Genomic DNA, 21,480 nt, shown 5'->3' on the forward strand with positions numbered 1-21,480 from the left:
AAACACATGCTTAGCAAAAACACATGCTTAGCAACTCATTTACCTGATTAAACAGTCGTTCCATACTGCGTAGAAAAATATGGGGTGTATCGACACAAAAAAACTGAAAAGGTATTTTCAGTAGTGGGGGCTGTTTGCAGCCTTTCCTACCATCGGTGGTGGACTTTTTTGCTAGGCGCTCACAATCTGCTAGATCATCAATTGGCCACTCCTCAACTAAAACAAGAAATTGAAAGTGAACTTGAACTTGAACTTTGAACTTTATTTATTTCACACTATTAATAGAAGTTAACATACATTGAAAAGTAAGAGAAAAAGGGAAGAATAATGGTAATATTTGGCTATAAAGATAAGTTTGAAAGGTGCACGGTGTCCAAAGTAGCGAAGCCTTTCTAGTTGGACACCGTAAATGGTCATATAAATAGATAGCAGCCTATAATAAAAGTATATCAGCAGTAAAGTAAATAAACTGATTAGGATTTGTTGAACAAAAGTTGAAGTTTTTTGAAGTTTACATTTTTCCTTAAGAGTAGAACAGCAGCAAAGTAAAATGATCAGGTTTGGTTGAGTAAAAGTTGATGTTTCCATTCTCTTTTGAAATTATTGTAAGGCATTTATTTAAGATAAGTGGGTACGGTTTCCCATATCTTTGAAGCAGAGAATATGAAAGATGATTTTCCCATGTTGGTGGCTACTCTTGGTCTAAAAAAGTTATTATTAGTAGCAAATCTTGTATTATAATTATGTTTTTCAGATGCTGGGGTCAGGATATCAAGGAAGATATCTGGAATACTATCACTTTTAATATTAATCTTATACGTAAGACAGCATATTCTGAATTTATGAATAGCTTCCAACTTTAGAATTCTTAATAGTTTATAATAGGGATTGGCATTCTTTCTAGCATTTGCAAAGAAGATGCTACGAAGACATTTGTTCTGCTTGATACAGAGGCATTTTAAGCTAGTATTGGTGGCACAGCCCCAGGTAGTTATACCATAGCTTAAATAGGGACATATCAAAGCGTAGCGTAATTGCTTTAACATATTAAATTCGACATAATTTCTCAATATAGTAAGAATTCCAATGTTTCTTGCTATTTTATTGTTTATATGTTGTATTTGCGGTTGCCAATTTAGGTACTTATCGATGTAGACTCCCACGTATTTTATATAATTCTTTGATTCAATGTTTTCAATAGTTATCGTGGGGTGGTATCTAGAAGATGAAATTAACATGTAATTAGTTTTGGCAAAATTAATAGATAACTTATTTAGTACAAAGTATTTATAAATTTGTTTAAGTTCATGATTCATAACAGATTCGAGATGATGTAGGTTGTCACTAGTAAAAAACAAGTTAGTATCATCAGCAAAGATCCGCACTGAGAGTTTATCAGTGCAAGTTGGTAAATCATTAACATAGAGTAAAAATAAGAGTGGATCTAGAGTTGAACCTTGAGGTATGCCACATGTTATATTTTCATTGGCAGATCTAGTGGAATCAATTTTGACATATTGATTACGATTTTGAAAATAACTCTCAAACCATTTATGTGAGACTCCTCGAACGCCATATAAAGAGAGCTTAGAGAGTAGAATGCTGTGATTTACTGTCTCAAAGGCCTTTGACAAATCAAGAAACAGACCACATGTGATTTATTTTCTATCGATTGCTAGCTTTAAATTGTCTGTAATTTCAAGAATAGCCTGTTCAGTGGAGTATCCTTTCCTGGATCCAAATTGATATTTATATAGGATTTGATGTTTTCTCTGAAGGAATATAGTTGATTGTAGACTAGTCGTTCAAGTATTTTAGTGAATGGTGAGAGAGTTGCTATAGAGCGATAATTGCTGGGAAATGTAGCATCTCCATTTTTATATACTGGAGACACCTGAGAGACTTTTAATATATCTGGAACAATACCAGTTTCTATAGACTGGTTGTAAATATATGTTAGAGGTATTGACAATGGTTGAGCAGCTATTTTGATTAATTTGTTAGGGATATCTAGGGATGGCTTGTGGTCATTTAAGCATTTAAATAATGAGCAGACTTGGGTTTCAGTAACACAAGATAGAACAAAGCTGTCTACCGGGGTTGATTTAATGTTCTGGGTAGGATTTCCTTCACAGTGTCCAATCTTGTGGGCTAGATTTGGACCTACATAAATAAAATGTTTGTTAAATTGATCTGCAATATCAATTTTATCTGTGTAAACTCTATTGTTATGCACGATTTTTGAAATGGGGTTCTGTCCCTTATGGTTGCGCTTACTGTCACAAGGATGAGAGACTCACTTACAAAACGAACGTTTTTTTTTTCATACCCGTGATCGATAGCTGTACAGTATTATATAAAACTGATGCTGAAGGTCAGGCTTTTCCTTTTAATTTGTAAATTAGGCCAACAAAGTTAAAATTCAGGATTGCGTATCGTTTCTTGTTGTTGTTGTTTTTTTCGCAATTCCACGAGGGAATTTAAATCTTGTGGTGTTAAAGGCCTGAAAGGTTGCAAATATACTCAAAGTTTTTTACTTTTAACTCTGCTCGACGAAACAAATTGCGAGATAACGGTGGAAAGCAAAAAGAACTTTTCAGGTGAAGGGATGAACTCATAATTTCGTGCTTCTTTTCCTCCTTCTCTTTTTCTTTTTCTTCCTTTTCTTTTTATTCTTCTTCTTCTCTTCTAAAAGTGGATGTGCAATATTCTACTACGCAGACGAAATTAGGGTGTTTTTCTCTTTATTTTGAATTGGTTGATCGATTTCGTTCGTTAAAAACGAACTGCAAAAAGCAAATTTACAGGCAGCCTGTTGGATTACAGAATCAACCGAGTCTACAAATAGCGCCTAGACAGTTACTGTGCACTTTTCAAAGAAATGAGTTTCAAATGAGTCCAAAACACCTGAGCTTTCCAAGTGTGTGGTATCCTTTATCACCATAGTAAAGGGCATCTCCAAACCTCACTTGTTTCACGGGGAGTTTGGATTTGTTTGTAAGGAAGCCGCTGTCCTCTCTCCATGTGTTGCCTTCTATGTCACAGTTGCATCCATAGTTAGTGTCTGCGCACGTATTATTCAAGCCGCATGCACATTTGTAATCAACGGAATCAACTCCTCCCCAGTACTTCATCTTCTCTCCATCACGTGACACCCACCAGCCGTACATATCACCATTGAAGAGGAGCCTAGAGCCTAAACACTCGTACTTTATAAACTGCTCGCAATGAGCTGATGAAGCTGTTAGCTTCGCCAGCTGGGCCATATCGGCTTCCGTGTAGTTGATGGAACGAGAATAGCTACCTCTTCCCCTAAACCCATACACCCGCATCCTATTTTCACTGTCGTGACTGACAACTGTCACTCCAATGCCTTTCTTGTCAGTCATGTCACAGTAGACTTTGAAAGGTCTTACCCCTCCTTCTCTATCAGGGTCGATGACGTAAGAGCCACTTGGGAGATTACAAAGTTTGATCTTACTGCAGGTTTTGTCTCCTTAAAAGCAAAGAAAAAGAAAGAAATTGCAAGTATATCTCATTTGGTCTGTTCTTATCATCGGATTGAGTTCATGGAAAAAAGTAAAATGTAGGAGTAGATTACCTTTCATTTATTTGGGAAAGTAAGAACAAAGTCAGTGAATTCTTGCGCAATAGAGCGAACGTGCTTCATTTTCCCATTGTACACGCCAATGGCGTAGTGTACATACTGAAACGTACCAAACCTCTGCGTTAAAAATATGAAGTACTTAGGAGGTTCTTAGAGCGCTCCAGAAACTATGGTTGTGAACGTTTATTGACGTTTGAACCGATTGTTGAGTGAAATTGGTCAATCAAACAAAATCTAAAGCTAACTTTCTTACAAATGTATTTTTCAGCATCTAGAAAAAAAAAATGTAGTCGATACCTCCACGTTTGCAGTGAGTTCCGCAGAATCCGGGCTTGCAGTCACAGCGATAGGAGTTCGATACATATTCAGGAACACAGACACCACCGTTCTTACAAGGAACGCTTTCACATGGAGACTGAAAAGAGACCGAGAACAAGCCGCAAATAATGATTTTTTCTATTGATATCAATACGTGTAAATCACCAAATATATAAGGAGAGCTTACCAAAGGACTGAAATGATGGAATGTACTATTTGCAAAGAACTTTCCTGTTGCTCTGTACTTGTCAGTGACCAACAACTCACAAAGATAAAGACCATTAGAGTCAGGACTCTCTGCTACGTTAAACGAATAACACTTTGGCTCATCGACACAATGGAAAGCGCAGGCAAAATGATCTTTTACCATGGAAGATGTAAGTTTTTCTTCCCACAGGTAGTATAAGGCATCATGCTTAAAGTTACCAAAAGAAAGATGACCCGTTGGACGTCGATAGAGAGCGCTGTTCTGCATGGCAAACATCAAGTTAAGTAACGAAGGAAAAAATACCAAGAGTGGAAGAAGCTGCATGATAGTGGTCGTTGGACTGTCAACATCTGAATGAGTTGCTTTAGGGACGAAACACCTTAAAAATTGTGAATAACTTATGTGTTAATGTATTTGTTTGATATGGAGCAGGTGCAACGCATCATGATCGATTGAACTACCAAATTTCAAGAGCTAGTAGGAACAATTAGTGAATAAACCCCTTCAGGCGGCTGGTATGTTGGCTGATAATTTCCGCGGCTGAGATATTGTCCAAAAAATGAATCTTTGGACAATATCTCATGAATCCTCCCATTAATTTTCCTATCGTGCGTCGAAAACATTTTGTTGACTTTTTTTAAAGTCTAATCATTAGTATAATGTCTATTCTTATCGAAATGTGCTTCGTAGAGTACAACTAACGCGCGAGACGAGTACAAATATCACGCGATATTTGTACTCTAGAAATATACGCGAAATTCGCCCGCACTGAAATAACAATTTGGCACAACTCGTAAAAATACTCAGCGATACTACACAACAAAACGTCTAAATATATTTACTACTGACCGTCTTGTTTTATTCTGTAAATAATTAACTTGGCAGGAACTGGTTTTTTTTTTTTCAAATTAGTAGGGGTATCAGATAATCTGATCTACTCACTAGGTACTGTAAACTGCACCAAAAAAGTTATATTCAAGGTAAATTGGTTTTATCAGCTGAGTAAATAATTTGAATTGGCTGGTAAAGATTTCGAAACTCTATTGTTGACGTTTCGAGCGTTAGCCCTACGTTCGAATTCATTGCAAATTAAAGTATTTTGTGGTGCCCCCTACCCGACACAGTTCTACAGAGACTTACTCTTTTTATTCAATCTTCTTTTCACCCATCTCCACAAGCCTAGTAGGAAGTGAGCATTAATATATTGCAGTTTTTCTTGCGCCTTGAAGACTAGGCGTTTTAGTCGCCATGATTTCCAAAAACCTCGAGCATTTTTTTAATTTCGATTCTAAATAAAGCATGCAATTATGGATTTTAGAGTCGATGTGATATTTGGCATTCTGTGTCTGAATAGTTCTTTCTTGTGAAGAATGAACTGGGCCAATTATAAAAGCAATGAGACCCCTGTAGATGGCTTTGTGTAAAACTGAAAGAAATATTTTTTAAAACAATATTCAGTCGTCCTAAACCATCTTACAAAATTTCTGATAATTAATGCAAGCAAAACACTTTTTGTCTCAACTGACACGAATGGCGACAAGTCATACGTGGAAACGGCTACACTTTGCTGTAGTGTGCTGTTCAGAGATCTGTTCGTTTCCATAATTCTTGAGTCTATCAGGTAATACCGGCTAAGGTACTGTTTTTATTCAGTACTCTTTGCGCCTGGCTATTCTATATGCAGCGCCAGAACCGTAAGATGTCTGCATTAAAATGACTGATCATTATGACTATTATAGTTAACTGCTGAGAGTCTTTTGTCTGTACCGACATTGCTCATGTAAACGAGTATTGCAGCCTCTACATTAGCGCGAGCCCATAGAGTCCTAAAGTGTGACGTCACGTTGCCATGACAGCATTTTTTTCTGGTCTAAACAGTTTAAACTCATACTTCAAACATGGCGTCTTTATCGATATGCTCACTCGTTTCTTTCTTTTCTGGAGAGCGGAAATCGCTTGATCGCGGAGAAAACCACTTCAAATCCGACCATGTCCAAAGCTTTATTTATTCCAGGGGAGTCATCAAAGGTGAAGTCCAAGCAAGCATGAAAAATAAGGACTACAAAGTCACAGTAAGTTGCCAATTTGGGATCACAACACGTATGTTCAATTCGAAGAACTCCCAACCCCGATTTCACCTCCAATTTAATGTTTATATTGCGGAATATATATTGCAACTTACGTGTCTGTTTCGAATTATCTTTTTATCAGATTTATCTCGATGAAAACCTTGAAATAAAAAACACAGAATGCGAGTGTCCTCGCGGCGAGTTCAAGTGCAGTCACGCGGCAGCCATATTTATTTATGGCATCCATAACCTTAGCAGGACGGACCTGGAATGCCAATGGAAACGAAAGCGAAAGGCAGAAAGCGTAGTCTGCAAGCCAGATGTTTCCAGCGCCACCGAAGAAGAAGGATTACAGCCCTTTGGCGCGCGATCCTAGCCGAGAAGATCGGATGTGGCTGTACAGCGAACTAAAGCGCTATGGCAAATTTACAGGGACCTGCTGGATCTTGAGTCCCGAACCACAACCTGCTACCCCTCTCCCGATCAAGACGATTGAGGATATCATTTACTCAGAAGGTTTCCTTATGGCATCTACGAAGGAAAAACAATTAGAGTACTTGATTGAGAATGCCAAAGTAGAGGAGAGAACCATAAATGTTGTGAGCACCCTCACGGCTGGCCAGCGAAACAGCCCTGCATGGCACCAAGCTCGTAGAGGCCGCCTGACTGCCAGTAATTTTGGCTCCGTCCTCCAGGCAAAAAGAGTTACACCGTCTCTTATCAAGCGACTACTTGGGGAATACAACTTGAGTGGAGTTTAATCAATTGCATGGGGACAGGACAATGAGACTGAGGCCCTGAAATCCTTCACCAACATCACAAACTTTACACCTGTACAGACCGGCCTTTGGCTACACGAGTCGGGAGTTCTGGGTGCTTCCCCTGATGGACTTGTGGGAGACGACTCGGTGATTGAGTGTAAGTGCCCCTACACACATCGAAATGCGACAATCAAGGAAGCTTGTGGGCACAAAGACTTTTACTTGGAGGAGAAGGAAGGGAATTATACGCTGTCTACCACACATGTTTACTGGCATCAGTGTCAAGGCCAGATGTTCCTGACAAAGCGCAAATTCTGCTACTTTGTTGTATGGACCACAAAGGATAGTGTAGTTATCAAGATTGAACGAGATGAATCTTGGGAGCACAATATTACTATCTTGAGTGATTTTTACTTTCATCAACTATTCCCAAAGATTACCGAGGGAGAACTTTGAAAAGTGGTGCACAGATGCTGGACATAATCAGAGTGGGGGGGGGGGGGGGGGGGGAATGGGAGCTAATGTAAATAGGTAGTAGCTAATGTTAAAAGGTATTTTTTTAAATTTCATACATTAATTTCTTAATATAACATTACATATTCTACACTCAGATAGAGACACAAGATAAAGAACCCACATTTTTCCATTTAGCATAGTAACTTAATAACAAATTACATTCTTCCTGAAAGCAAGCTTAAACAATTTTTTTTTTGCAACCAATGGCTACTGGTAGCTGGTAACACTTATCCTGGTTACTCAACAGGGCCCAGGTACATAAAACTTATGCCACACTTAAGTAGGCTTGCATAGCAATGCAAAGGGAAGGGGTGAGAGCCAAAACAAAATCCATGCAGCACAGGTTATTTTTTCTGACTACCTCTCACCATCCCTTAAGCTAATTGAAGTGTGGCTTTAGTTTTATACACCTGGACTCAGGCTCCCAGCTTCACAGACACAAAAGTAAAACCTTTAAGCCAGCACGACTTTCACACTTGGAACTACTGGACGAAAGAATTCCATACTGGTCACATGCCCCTGACCTGGATTTAGTTGAAATGACAATTTAAGAATGTCACTGGTTTTCATTATAATCTATTTTCACAGAACACATAGTAGTTTGTATTAATGAACATAAAGGAGATGAATATCAGAAAAATGTAAAACTGACCACATCATATTTTTGACCAAAGCTATGTCAATACCATTTGATCTGTTACAGTAGGGCTTCTAGTAATACAAAAATAATATTAAAAACTCATTGTACTATAATTTAGTTGAAAAAAAGTTCTATTCAGTCAAATTCAAAGTCTTCGCAGCCATCCTTGATCAATGGATACTGCAAATTAACAAGAGCTGAGCACAGTTGGCATAGCTTGTCAGCATGGCACCTCAAAAATGCTGGGATGAAGCCAAGGATGCGAAAACTCTTAAGTCTTGCATTTGCACGCTCTACGTGGATGCGACATCGAGCTATTGATTTTGTCGCCCTTGCCTCGCTCTCTGTAAACTTTCCATTGTTGAGAAATGGTGGTATGTTCACTGAAACACCTCTTGGAACTACATCGCTGATGAGAAAACCTTTGTCTGCCAGAACAAGATCACCAGCACTCAAATGTTTACAAAACCCAGACTCTTTAACCATGACCTTGTCACTGACTGAGCCAGGAAAAAGATCACTAACATAGGTTATAACTCCATTTGGGGCAACCCCTATAATGACTTTGAAAGAGTTCATTCCCCTGTAGCTAGAATATGTAGCATTCTGCTGGGACATGAGCTTAGGTGCAGCAATTTCAATGTCTGTACAATCAATCACAATGCTGCAACTGCTGTACTCAGTGAAAGAAGATGGCAAACACATCTTGTTCTTTTCTCTAGATGGCACAGTTGTCATGATGTCTTTGAACAGGAGAGAATGCAGAACATGGACAAAAGTTAGTACTATGTTAGCAACAGTTGCAACACTGCATGAAAACAACTGGGCTAAATGTAGATTGGTATAATTTTGTTTCAGTTTCATCAGAGTGATAAATATCTGGTCCTCAAGTGTGATCGCCTCAACCTTCCATCCAGCATAATAGTTTATTTCACCCTTGAATCTTGAAACATATCCCACAACAATATCAAAAACATCCTTAGTGGGTAGACCTGTCTCCATCCGTATTACCTCAGGGCTCAAGCTCTTAGCAGAGTAGTGTGCACTATAGTAACTTGACACTTCCTTGTGTTTAGCAAGTTCTGTTGAAGTCATATCAAGCTCTATTGACAGCAGAGCTTCTTTGGAACTTGTCTTTTCCTCTTGTGAGCATTCAGTGGAACATGGTTCAGAGTTCTCTTTAATCTCTTCAAGCACAGATGCTACAGTTGGTAATTTCGTGGGCTCGGCAGACACTTTCCGTTTTTTCTTGGGGGTAGGTGTACTGGGAGGTGTTGGTCCTGTACCTGGCAGCAAGTCCAAACTATCAAACAGCTTGTGCCTGTTTCTGTCACTGATGGTTGGCATATTTTCTTTTCGCCCATCTTTAAAGTGACAACTGCAAAGTCGCGAATGTTTGCTGGGCTTTCTATCTCCTCTCCTATAACAGAAAAAGACAGAAGCAGTTACTATACTTGCGCTTAAAAAACCCAAAGTTTAGTTGGTCACATGCTTAACCTTGTAGTCTAAGACGTGAATGCGAAGCGAGTATTTCTCTGAGCTTGTTACTTAATACTAGTTACGGTAAAAGCTTTGATACTCACAACTATCATATAGTTTTTTAGTAACTAAATAATCTTAGATCAAGACTGAAGACAAGGAAAGGCAAAGCCGCGAGAAAAGAAATAAGACAAGAAAGAGAAACAGCTAATCGTGAATCAGTTTGAGATAAAAAAAAAACAGCTATTTCTAATCGATGGTACAGCATCGAAATATATATTTTTCGAAAAATACTCACCTTACAAATGATATCCACTTATCATAGAGTGTTTTATGTTTTTTCTGGTCTGGAAACGAAAAGAATCGGCAGCAGTGGCTTTCAGATGTGTGATTGCAATCTGGATGAAAACACTGGCCCATCGCAAACTTCGTCTCCGTGGCGTTTTGACTCGAATTATTGCTCACCAGGTGCTTTTGTCCGCTTATTATACTCTTCAATAGTAAGGCCAAAGGTTATCTTGATTCTCTTTATCTTATTTCTATTATTGGAGGATAAAATGCGCTATTATAGCTCTTGAAGTGTTCGAGGTCAACGACAATGTGTCACGCTAGGGACGCCATATTGGTTTGTTTAGACCACAGAATTCCGGTGCTATGGAAACGTGACGTAAGCACTTTAGGACTCTATTCGATCTTGTTATTGTACTAATACGTGTGTGCACGCAATGAAGCTTCACAAAGGGAATCGCTCCCTACATAATTCACAGGACGAAATCCCACGTTTCCGCATTTCGCAAATGTGACGGAAACATAGAGCTTCATATTTCCGAGACATTTACGTCTTGCGGAAACATGTTGTACCAAGCTTGGCGATTCTGTCAAGTTTCCGTCATGTTTCCGGAACGGAAATGCAAAGCAATGTTTCCGTCATATTTAAGCCAGGACGTTTCCGCTGCTGTTTGTTTCCGTTATGTTACTGCAAACGCATTCTTAATATCCTTGTTGAATCTTTGCAGTGACGGAAAACAAACCGATCATGATTTTGGGCATGATTTTTCACTATTTTGACGAAATTTAGACGGCAAGAAACTCCACTTAGATATCGATGAAATTGAATAAATAAGGGTTTCTCGGAAAAACTATCGTGAGAAAGTTTGTATATGAATTAGTAACTTCGGCTTCTGATACGCATGACTTGGTAGAAAAATTTGAGATATCTTGGACAACTTGGCCAACTGAGTCATTTGAGGCGGTTGGCCATGGGTGTGTCAAGGGGACTGGATAACAGGAACTTTTTGGGTCATTTGCGCTGTTGGGTTATTTCACCCGATTCGCCTTTAATCTACCGCTTATAAGCGAATCTAATTATTCTCAAATTACCGCATACATGCTGATAAAGTAGGCCCTATTTACCTACCGAGATTAGATTACCGAGAACAAAACAAAGGCCTGGTAAGGTGCTGGGCCGAGATTTGTAGCTTAGCTACGTACGGTATCGCTGTCGCACTTGACATGTGGCAAGGTTCAAGCGAAAGAGAAAAATTCATCGCTTTTACGTCTGGTAAAAAGAGATCATGGATAAAATTCCACGCTTGAAGATTACTGAAGAATATAAAAACATTCTGAAATCATTTCATGAAAATGGAATGATTTCTACCAAGCGGGAAATGGGAAGTGTAATACGCGAATGTGCTTCAGTAGTTTCGTTGTCAGAGGAGCAAGTTAAGGTAAATGGAATACTTCAAAACACGTTCATGAATAATTTAGTTTCCGTGTCATGAGGCTTAATTACTTTCCTTCACCACAATTCATGCATTTTAAATTATTTCCCTGAACCACGGTCCTTCTATCGCTCGCAAGCTCTTTGATTTTACTGGAAGATACCTAGGCCTGCTAGCTGCTCCGATCTTTATCAGCTTAAATATGGCACCTTAGGTTTGCAGCTTTCTTCAGTTGTTGTCAATATTATATATTCCACAGTCTGTTGAAGGTAGGGCTCGGGCTTACACTTGAGATACTACTAACAGTGGTACTCCACCAGCATATACTTATTTCGCAACACTAAATCTACAACAAATTATAGAAAAAAAAAACAGCTATTCCGAAACATAGGGAAAGTGCTCAAGCAAAGTAAACCACCCTAAATACAAATAAAAATATAAATAAATCAATAAATATTTTTAAAAATGACGAAGTTAAGAAATGAGTGAAAGAATGAATGAATGAATGAATGTATAAATCAATCAATCAATCAATCATGATCAATTTATATAGCACCATTGTCAATTTTCAACAATTGCAAGGAAGTGAGTTGAAAATAATCTACATCTATTTTACACAAATATAATTGGAGCTCTGTGAATGACTAACTGAAGTGTGCTTGTTGTACTTGTCCACAATTCTATGTTTATAAATGTTAAAATTTTTTTTTTCTAGTGCGTTTTTTTTTTTAATTTATAGGCCCACATCCTTCTGCCTCAGAGTACTGAGATCATTCTCCATGACAGAGTTTACACAGTCATGTACAATTGACAGATTAAACAATGATGAGGAGTCAATTGGAGTTTGATTTGTATATGTTGGGAGTACAGGATTCGAGAACATGATAGTAGACTGTTAAAAGCCACACTAATATAGGTGTATTTGCAGACATAAGTATTGTTATGTCTTTCCACTTCCAAATGTAATTAAACCATTAGGTAATGAGAGCAAGCCAGTGTATTCACTATCCAAGCAGGATGGAATATAAGCTAATCCTAAAGCTGAGGATTTTGTTGGTTGTAGTAAACAATTAGTATGTATGAACTTTATTGCTCCAGAAAATGTCCATGATGCCCTCCTCACAGAAATTGTTTTGGTTTACCTCCCCCCCCTTACCACTTCAGCAGTCCATTTTGTTCCACCTCAGCCTTCCTCTCCAATCTGTTTCAAAATAATATAGAAAGGCTAGCAGACCCACACAATCCAGGTCATGCTCCATATCTTTATGGAGCATGCTGATAGTTTCTATTTTTCGAATTTGCTATAATTAATTTTCCATCTTATATTAGGCGCTACTAATTGATCGTTCAAAGGCCCTTTTCTTGGATTTTGTCGGCCCTTTAGGTGTGGATTGGACTCAGAGGCCCTGCCAAGGGATCTTATTATGATTAGTATCATTTAAGGGCCCCTCCAGGGATTTTGTTGCTAATTTGCCCTTTCGGGCTCGAAAGGCCTTGTTTTGGGATTTTGTTACGGTTTACAGTTGTAGTAAAAAGTGGGCCTTCCCTTTTTTAATGCTCGCCGCATTACTTCTTTGCAATTGATGACGCCACTGATATTAACATATTTAGTATTCTTCTCTCTTAGTTTTTAGGGTCTTTCTTTGTAATTAGGTTTTTTGTTTATTAGCACCAGTTCATTAGTCGTTATCTGGAATTACGTAATCATTAGCACTTCGATCCTATTTAATGCTCTTTTTTTATTTCAAAAGTTCTAAATAACTGAAGAAGGTCTCTGACCGAAACGTTTTTCATTAAAATTTTTTATATTTTTACGTCAGAAGTTGTCCATTCTCGCAATTTTTTAAACTTTCTATATATATATATATATACATTAGTTCAAGAAGCAGAGAGGACGCATCCATTTTCTGTTAATCTGAGTTTCGCGCCGAAGCGCTCGTCAGACAGAATTTGTTTGGACAGAATTTGATCGGCGCGGAACTCAGAGTAACAGAGAATCGGTGCGTCCTCTTTGATTCTTCAACTAATGTATACCCAGCTCTGCTAACGCAGCATTGAGCACTTTATGCCAAGGTAGGCTCTACCCTCACATTTATATATATATATATAACAAGTTCAAAGGCCTCGAGCCAACAGTGACGCCGCGCTAGAAGGATCCAAAGGGATTCACAGTCCAAACCTCGATAAATAGTAGGAAAAATATTGTACGTTGTCCGTCCTCGTGTACTACAATATTTTTCCTATATATATATATATTTATATAGGAAGTCTGCAAGTCGATTTTCGCGTGGAACAGTGCTCAATACGTTGAAGCAGAGCAGAATAAATATTATGAGAGGAAAAAAGGACGTAACTACATTTCCCGACAAGCCTGTTTCGTGAATCACTCATTAAACCCCTGAAGAGTGAAGCGATTCACGAAACAGGCTTGTCGGGAAATGTAGTTACGTCCTTTTTTCCTCTCATAATATTTATATATTTATATATATTTATATATATATATAATCAATTGCACTCCACTAATCTTTAATTCTTACAACCAGTAGTAATTGCTTTCAATTGATTAATTTTGTAAGCAGCTTAAATATCAACCTATTTACAAAGGTGTTCATAAAGCGCTGTGTATTAATTTTCGGGCGCGCGCAGCCTTTTTTCCTAAGATTGTGTACATATGTCTTTTGGACAGGAATAATGTCTTTTAGGGGATGGCAATCCGTTGATTTTACTTTCTTCAAAATGTTTCGGTCTTGTTTGTTTAAAAGGTTCTTGATAAAAACTGGAAATGAGATAAAACCGCGTTTATGACATCGGTCTAAAAAGTTTTGTACAACCGTAAGATCGGACTCAGATGCCCCATAGACTGAAAGTGTATAGCTAAAATTAGCCAAAACAATGGATATAAAAAGATGATCAATCTCTGCCTGAGAGTAATGTTCTTTTCTCAATGTTCGTAGGACATGTAAACACTTGTTTGCTTTGACAAGCTTAGTTCTTACATGCTCATCAAATTTTCCGTCACTCTGTAAAGTTACTCCTAGTAAAACGAAGCTATTACATTGGGGAATATTATTAATTGGAGAGTAGAGTACATTATGATTTTTCTTTCTAACAACCAGCTCTTTACATTTGCAAGGGTTGCAGACCATTCTATTGTCTTTACACCATGTTAAGAACTGTCCTACTAAGTCGGCAGACGGGTCACTATTCCTGGTGATAGGCGAAAGAATAGTGGAATTATCGGCATATTTAAAAAGCACAGGGCAACCATTAAAAAAAATATCCAAATCGTTCAAAAATATATTAAAAAGATATGGTCCGCTTACACTACCTTGTGTGGTTCCTCTATTGACAGATTTCCACTGTCCTAAAAAATTATAACTAACAACACGTTGTTGTCTTGCATAGAGGAAACTATGATACCAATTGATAATGTATGGATTTAGAGGTAGCTGTTTCAGTTTGGCAGACAAAATAGCATGGTTCACAAAATCGAAAGCCTTACTGAGGTCCATGGTAAAAATTCGCACTGCGCTACAGTCACTACTATCTAAATACTTGTATGTCTGGTGCTGGATAGCGAGCAAGGCATTTATGCAACTACCCGCCTGTCTATATGCAAATTGGTATGGCTCAGGTTGTTCTCAATGACTGACTGTGCTTGTGTACGATACACGACCTTCTCGAACAACCGGGCAATAACGGGAGTAACATTAATACCACGGTAGTCTGAGTCTTCTATAGGCATGTTCACTTTGGGGAGAGGACTAACATTTGCCCTTTTCCAGGAGTCTGGCTATGTATGAGTAGACAGCGACAGATTCCAAACGTGAGTGACAAGTGGTGTGAGTGGCTCGGCACAGTCTTTCCAGATCCAGTACGGGAGGTCGTCTAGTCCCGTTGCCGTTTTCTTTACATGAACTAAGGTATTCCAAACACACCGCTCAGATATTTTCGGGGGCTTTACACTGTCCGGGATTATAAAGGTATAAACTTAACGGCAGTGTAGGATAGAGATGTCAAATAGGTCCCAAATCGCAAAATTTAACTTCTAAATCAAGGTTATTTGCCGCCATCGGCCGATGGCGATTTATAGTGGTCAGAACATGCTAAAATTCCCCTTTTTAAGTAATTATTGTTATGTTAACAGAAAACGTGCGACGAATGTTAGTTACTACCCTACTAAATTATTTACGATAATATTCGACCGTAGGTAAGTTCGGAATAACAACACGTCGTCGGTAGGAAATACCTTGGAAAGAACGATTTATGGGGATTTTACCAGCGAAAGCTACTTAGAACAAGAAAGTAACTTATTTTAATCAATGAATTAACGAAAAAAGGTACCGGAACGTCACCGAAACTGAAAGGAATGTTTCGGCCTAGTATTCTAGAAATGCACGTTTAAAAACAGGAACAAATAATACGCAATATACAAGTAAAACCGAAGATTATTATTACATATTGAAAACCCGTTTACGAATTTACGATAAGCAATTTTTTTATTTTCTGAACTGACGCAAATGAGATAAATTGTAGGCGGATGACTGCGGTAATGTGCTGTTCAACTGCAATCTTTTCGCGTCTTCAACCTCTGAATTTCTCAAGAACGGGCTTCTGCATCAACTTTTTCCCTATCCACAAACAGCGTTATAACTTTAAGACGTGTCATTTCTTTGAATCGCCAGATTAAGTTTACTTTTTCTGATGAATAGAGACAGGACAAACTTCGGGATCCGCTGTTATGAATAAATAATAAAAAATTAATAATAATAATCATTCACGCCAACCTGATTAAATATGATGCGGAAAATAATCAGTTACTAAGCAGTTCCCAGGTTACATTATGGTAAAAAAGCCCCCCCCATTTTACTCTTTGATAAAAAGTAATTGAAAAAATTGCCACTCGCCGTTGAAAGTGCCATCACAAATCTTACGCGCAGGCGGAAAATGGAGCGTACGGCTGGTAACAACTAAGGAGGGGCCATGACAGCCTTCAGCTGTTCGAATGGTTCATTGCATAAAACCTTTAATTTCCTTGTTCGAAGAACCAAATGGGTTAAATTCTGCATGAAATCTGACATCAAAAGAAGTGGAAAACTGTATCCTCTTGTTCGACAGAAACTTAGATTCTCTATAAGTAAATGAGCCGCTTCACAACATAGATTTGACATACGGTCACTGTGTCTCTTGCATCTGGTTACTTTTCTAAGCCGCCTCACCCTACCACCCGTGGATACAGTTTTATTCGAGCTTTCAGTTTAACAAGGCGGTTAATGGAAACTGAAGAAAAATAAAAAAACGCAACTGGTGATATAAGCTATGGGATACGTATCCAGATAACTTTTAGTAGTTTTTACAAAGTTTGACTCATACTCGAAACGATGGTTGGTTTCGTTCTTTCCTGACTTTCACATGCAACTTTAAGTGAAAATTTAATTACATGCTTCTCTCCAAAGATAAATCGATGAACGATTATTGTTCTGTTTACGAAACTTAGATGAGTCCAAAACACTTCAACTTTCCGAGTGTGTGATATCCAAACTCATAAGGGGCACCTGAAGCATCTCCAAACCTCAACTGTGAAACAGGAAGCTTGGACTTATTTGTGAGGAAGCCGCTGTCCTCTCACCATACATCGTCGTCACAGTTACATACATATCCTTGGTTTGCACATGTTTTGTTGAAACCGCATGCGTATTTGTATGGAACAGAGTCGACTCCTCCCCAATACGTCATCTTCTCGCCCTCAAGAGACACCCACCAGTTGAACATATCACCATTGTAAAGAAGGATTGATTCATAGCATTTGTGCTTAATAAATTGCTCACAGTGAGCAGATGAAGCTGTTAGACTAGCCAGCTGAAGAAGACTGGTTTCATGGTAAGTGACATTACGGGAATTACTGCCTTTGGGATCAAACCCATCCACCAGTGTTCTGTTTTCACTGTCATGACTGACAACTGTCACTCCGACACTGACAGTCATGTCACAGAAAACTTTGAAGGGTTTTACTCCATCTTCGCCATGCGGATCGATAACGTACGAGTCATTTATAGCCTCCGGATAGGAGCGTTTGATGGTACTGCAGGTTTTATATCCTTCTAAACCAACAGATAAAAGGAAAACGAACCATCTCACGAACGATTCACTATCACGGCATTTTTTTTTACCATACATTAGAAGCGATAACGTAATTTAAGCCTTTTAGGAGACTAAAAAATTTTTTTTTCTCTCAGAGAGATTCATTTCCATGGAAATAAGGAGCAAAATAGCCGACGAAAGTCGAGCTTTTCAGTATCTGTTGCTCTGTAAAATTGTTAGAGGACGCTACAGAAATAAGCCGTTTCACAGAAGTTTGAACAACATTTAGATAGAATTCATTGGTTTTGCATTTAAAAAATAAATAAAAACAGTTTGTAGTAGTATAGCGGATAATAACAGAAAAAAAAACAACAACAACAAAAACAAAATAGAAGTAAAGGTCACAGTATGAATTTTACTTCAGAGGTTATAACTTTCCCCTCTAGGGTTAAAAATGATAAATTTAATACCTTTATGTTCGCACTGAGTTCCATTGAATCCAGGCTGACAATTACAGTGATATAAGTTCCATTCGTATTCAGGAACACAAACACCACTGTTCTTGCAGGGAGTGCTTTCACATGGAGACTAAAACCAAAGTAAACATCCCTTGAATCACGCATTTTCTACTTTAAGAAATACAACGACTGTTAATCACCAAAAATATGAAGAGATCTTACTATAGGACTGTAGTGATGGAATGTGGCAATTACACGAATCTTTTCAGCCTTTCTGTACTTGTCTGTGGCCAACAACTCACACAGATAAAGACCGTTGGAGTCAGGATACGCTGCTATGTTGAACGAATAGCACTTTGGATCACCGATACAAAGAAAAGTGCAGTCCAACTGATCTTCCACCATGGATGATGTTACCTTCTTTTCCCATAAGTAATGGAACGGATTGCGGTTTAAGCTGCCGAGAGAAATGTAAGCTTTTGGGTATCGATAGAGAGCGCTGTTCTGCATGGCAAACATCGACTTGAGCAAAGGAGGAAACATCACAAAGAGAGGTAGGAGTATTATGATGGTGGCTTGTCGACTGTCAGCATCTGAATGAGTTGCTTTAGGATACGGAGAATTTAAACCTTAAATGTGAAATATACTAAATATGGTAACTGTATTTCTACGTAAATCTTGTCAGGGAACAGGTGCAACTCAAGAGTCGAGATGTGAGATGCTGCGAGAATTTAAGGAAAAAAGAACATCTTTTTTTTAAAATTCCGAAAAAGCAATTTTTTCTCTCTAGTATCTTAAGCGATCGGTTAAAAAAAAAAAATTCAATTTCATACGCTGGTATTCTGTTCTAATTTACCCGTTTTGTTTGATGAACTAATTGATAGTTTCCGTGGATTATGTACACGTCCGCTAGTTTGTGTGGTCAACCGTTAATTCATAATGAATTGCACGTTAGGGAGATTCGTGAGCCTTTTTAAACTACTTCGGCCATTTTTCAGATCTTTTATGATCTTAATCCTTAAAGACATGTTTAATAAGTGTGGATGAATACCAGAAACTCATAAAACCCGGTTTATACAGTTTCCTGCCTCCTGAGATACAGTTGAGAATATCCCATTTAAGTTACTCCATCACAAGTGGTAACATGCTAGACGTGGTCTGAAGATGCTAGGAAATCTCTAAATGCGTGAGCCTCGAAGGACTGTTTTGTTTAGTCATTTCATTTCTGTTGAATAGCAGTTTCAACCAGACAATGTAAGGATATTAATATTAACGTATAAAAATATCTCCTATTCATACAGGTTTATTGTTTACGAGTTCCAAAACATTCAAAGAAGAAGATTTTGAAAAAGCTGCATCGCTGTTGAAGAATAACTTTTCTCTAGTTTAGGCAGATTAATCGGATCGCTTATCCACGCTAAGTTTTGGCACTCGTCCAGCATTTGATGTGCGTAGAAGTGGCGTCGAATTGCACCTGCTATGCAGGTATTTAAGAAGAAATTATTAAACTTCGACTTATATCATATGTATACAGACCTTAAGGTTCAAATAACTTCCATGAGTGTGATATATGCCACGGAATTATTACTTCAATAAAACGATGAATGTTTGTCACTACTCCAATTTGATTATAAACGAAAGTTTAGAACGGGTTTGTGCAGCACCTTAATTTGTCTTGTTTACATAGGCATCGATATATCCTTTGGACGTTGACATTAAAACAGCAGGAAGTTTTCTTAATTTTTTCGTTATCTTTTTTATTTCTCTTGTCAAGACTGCTTTTGCCAAAATGTTTATCCGAAAAAAATCCGAAATGTGAAATAATAGTTTTCTAACTGAATGCAATTTAACACTAATACGAACGCAAGTAGAAAAAATGTAGCGTAATTATTGAACTGTCTTGTATCAAATATCATTCTAGGTATTGTTGTTACGACTTGCCGGAAAATGTGCGAAGGACGCTCGATTTCAGTCTTGAATTTATTAATGTCTGTTGGCACCATTTACCCCTTTAATTCCTATGAGTGTCCAAGACAGAATTTTTCCCAACAACACCGGGCAGACAAGTGATGTGAATAAAGAAGAATATCAGTTAAGAAATTATCAGTTGATCCAATACCAAGTTGTGGGAACTAAGATCATCAGAATTATGTGGCAGGCAGGAAGAAAAGTTACTAATGCGATCACGGGAGTGAAGTTAAGGATTCACAACGCCTCCATAGGCTGCAGCGAGTGTTACCTGTTGCTTATTCAAACGGCCGTGATGTGATCGTGCACTTGCCCGTCTTAACCTCGGCTTTTCGTTTTGAAAATTCTTCTTCCATTGAAAGGAACAGAAAAAACCTACAGCGGTAATGATAGGAAAACATAAATGAGGCTAAATTTTTATATAACAACCAATACGACCATTCGGTTGTACCATATGTCTCGCTTTTCAAGTAGGCTGGTTTTTGACAGCGATTGCATACTCTTAGCGTTGCAATTGGCAGTTCTTGCCATAGCCACGAGAACACCTATCGGTTTTTTTACGTGGATTACTCATTTCTCCATCTCCCTTGCTGTCTTATTCGAGATTTTTAGCACGTTTTGGATTGAAACGATACGCTTTAAGAGCTGTCATAACCACGATCAAAAAGCAAACACTCGAAACAGGCGAGGGGCAATGAAAAATTTGGACGGTTTGATGTCACATCTAAGCTAATTAGCTATTTAAAATGATGCGGCGCGCGTTTGCAACTTTGAAGTGGATTTTCTATGTATATAAGGCAAGTAAAGTGAGAGCACAGAAATGTGAGAAATTTCTATTCTAAAGAGATTAATCCTTCTTAAGAATTCAAAGCGAAGACCGACGGTTTGATTTTAATCTCTTATCAGCTGAATAGCCCCTTATCGATTGTGCTAGCGTGAATTTTGGTATAATTTTGGAAAAACCAGCATAATTTTGTACTTTTTCTAAAAGTAGCACCGCTGGCATAATCGGCGCATTTTTAGTTTTTTGAAGGGAACAATACAAGAGTCATGACTTGCTTGGTCTGTATTAAGATTATTTTCAAGCTCCGTCCATGGCTCAGTCTATTTTCATTCGTTTGGGGAAAAGGACTGAAGGTTACCGTAATACTGTGTCGTTGGTCGTCCAGAGGACTGGGTACGCCGGACGTCAAGATTCCGTCGGTCCCAGTTCCCGCTAACATCGTACATTTTGATACATTAAATCACCGCTTCAAGTCTGGAATGAAGTGCAGTGGTTAGTTGTGTTTCATCAGAGCAAGTGTGTAACTCAAGATAAAGAAAATATGGTGCTTTATTTTAAAGCAACAAATGTATAATTTTGGTTTTTGGACTAGTTTTGTATTTTTTATTTTAAAGCATACATTAAGAAAAGAGGCATAATTTTCAAAAACGAGCATATTTTTCAGCATAATTTGGAGAAAAATCGGGCACTGCCACTAGCATAATATGCTACTTTTACTAGCACAATCGATAAAAAGGCCTACAGGTGAACATCCCAGATCAGCCCGAGTATCGCATTTTGTAATAATCATCATTATTTGCAATAAGCGACACACTTTGTAATAAGCGATGTGTTTTAAGGAAATCTATGAAGGTTTCAATCTTAAGCCAG

General features: G+C 38.1%; 3 protein-coding genes, 1 long non-coding RNA gene and 1 pseudogene across 5 annotated transcripts; 2 read left to right on the forward strand and 3 right to left on the reverse strand.

Moving 5' to 3' along the window:
• Positions 1-2,727: 2,727 nt before the first annotated feature.
• On the reverse strand, positions 2,728-4,610 carry LOC111343859 (contactin-associated protein-like 2). Of its 2 annotated transcripts, XM_022951055.2 has the most exons (3): positions 4,113-4,610; positions 3,905-4,022; positions 2,728-3,496 (listed from the first exon to the last, which is right to left on the reverse strand). In XM_022951055.2, the coding sequence occupies exons 1-3, from the start codon at positions 4,455-4,457 to the stop codon at positions 2,889-2,891; spliced, it is 1,071 nt and encodes a 356-aa protein (XP_022806790.2). In that variant the 5' UTR covers positions 4,458-4,610; the 3' UTR covers positions 2,728-2,888. The 2 variants fall into 2 exon arrangements, with proteins under 2 accessions (XP_022806790.2, XP_088611136.1); XM_088755010.1 differs by having other exon boundaries at positions 3,905-4,610.
• Positions 4,611-5,950: 1,340 nt separating this feature from the next.
• LOC148736489 (uncharacterized) lies at positions 5,951-8,232 on the forward strand. The gene is made up of 2 exons (XM_088755075.1): positions 5,951-6,205; positions 6,345-8,232. Exons 1-2 carry the CDS (start codon positions 6,032-6,034, stop codon positions 6,576-6,578), a joined length of 408 nt encoding a protein of 135 aa, XP_088611201.1. The 5' UTR covers positions 5,951-6,031; the 3' UTR covers positions 6,579-8,232.
• On the reverse strand, positions 7,503-10,285 carry LOC148736490 (uncharacterized). The gene is made up of 2 exons (XM_088755074.1): positions 9,897-10,285; positions 7,503-9,539 (listed from the first exon to the last, which is right to left on the reverse strand). Exons 1-2 carry the CDS (start codon positions 10,016-10,018, stop codon positions 8,255-8,257), a joined length of 1,407 nt encoding a protein of 468 aa, XP_088611200.1. The 5' UTR covers positions 10,019-10,285; the 3' UTR covers positions 7,503-8,254.
• An 857-nt stretch (positions 10,286-11,142) lies between these two features.
• Positions 11,143-12,161, forward strand: LOC148736491 (uncharacterized). The gene is made up of 2 exons (XR_015999207.1): positions 11,143-11,325; positions 12,059-12,161. It is a non-coding gene; the product is annotated as an uncharacterized LOC148736491 (long non-coding RNA).
• Positions 12,162-16,774: 4,613 nt separating this feature from the next.
• Positions 16,775-18,386, reverse strand: LOC111343263 (contactin-associated protein-like 2; annotated as a pseudogene).
• Positions 18,387-21,480: the final 3,094 nt, after the last annotated feature.

The sequence above is a fragment of the Stylophora pistillata genome, chromosome 3 (genome assembly GCF_964205215.1).
Source record: "Stylophora pistillata chromosome 3, jaStyPist1.2, whole genome shotgun sequence".
Classification (NCBI taxonomy): Eukaryota; Metazoa; Cnidaria; class Anthozoa; order Scleractinia; family Pocilloporidae; genus Stylophora; species Stylophora pistillata.

Coding starts and splice junctions, on each gene's coding strand:
- LOC111343859 (XM_088755010.1), bottom strand. CDS start 4,457: ATGCAGCTTCTTCCACTCTTGGTATTTTTTCCTTCGTTACTTAACTTG. Junction 3,497..3,904: donor AACTCACTGCAAACGTGGAG/GTATCGACTACA, acceptor TTTGCTTTTAAG/GAGACAAAACCTGCAGTAAG.
- LOC148736489 (XM_088755075.1), top strand. CDS start 6,032: ATGGCGTCTTTATCGATATGCTCACTCGTTTCTTTCTTTTCTGGAGAG. Junction 6,206..6,344: donor ATAAGGACTACAAAGTCACA/GTAAGTTGCCAA, acceptor TCTTTTTATCAG/ATTTATCTCGATGAAAACCT.
- LOC148736490 (XM_088755074.1), bottom strand. CDS start 10,018: ATGGGCCAGTGTTTTCATCCAGATTGCAATCACACATCTGAAAGCCAC. Junction 9,540..9,896: donor AAGTGGATATCATTTGTAAG/GTGAGTATTTTT, acceptor TTTCTGTTATAG/GAGAGGAGATAGAAAGCCCA.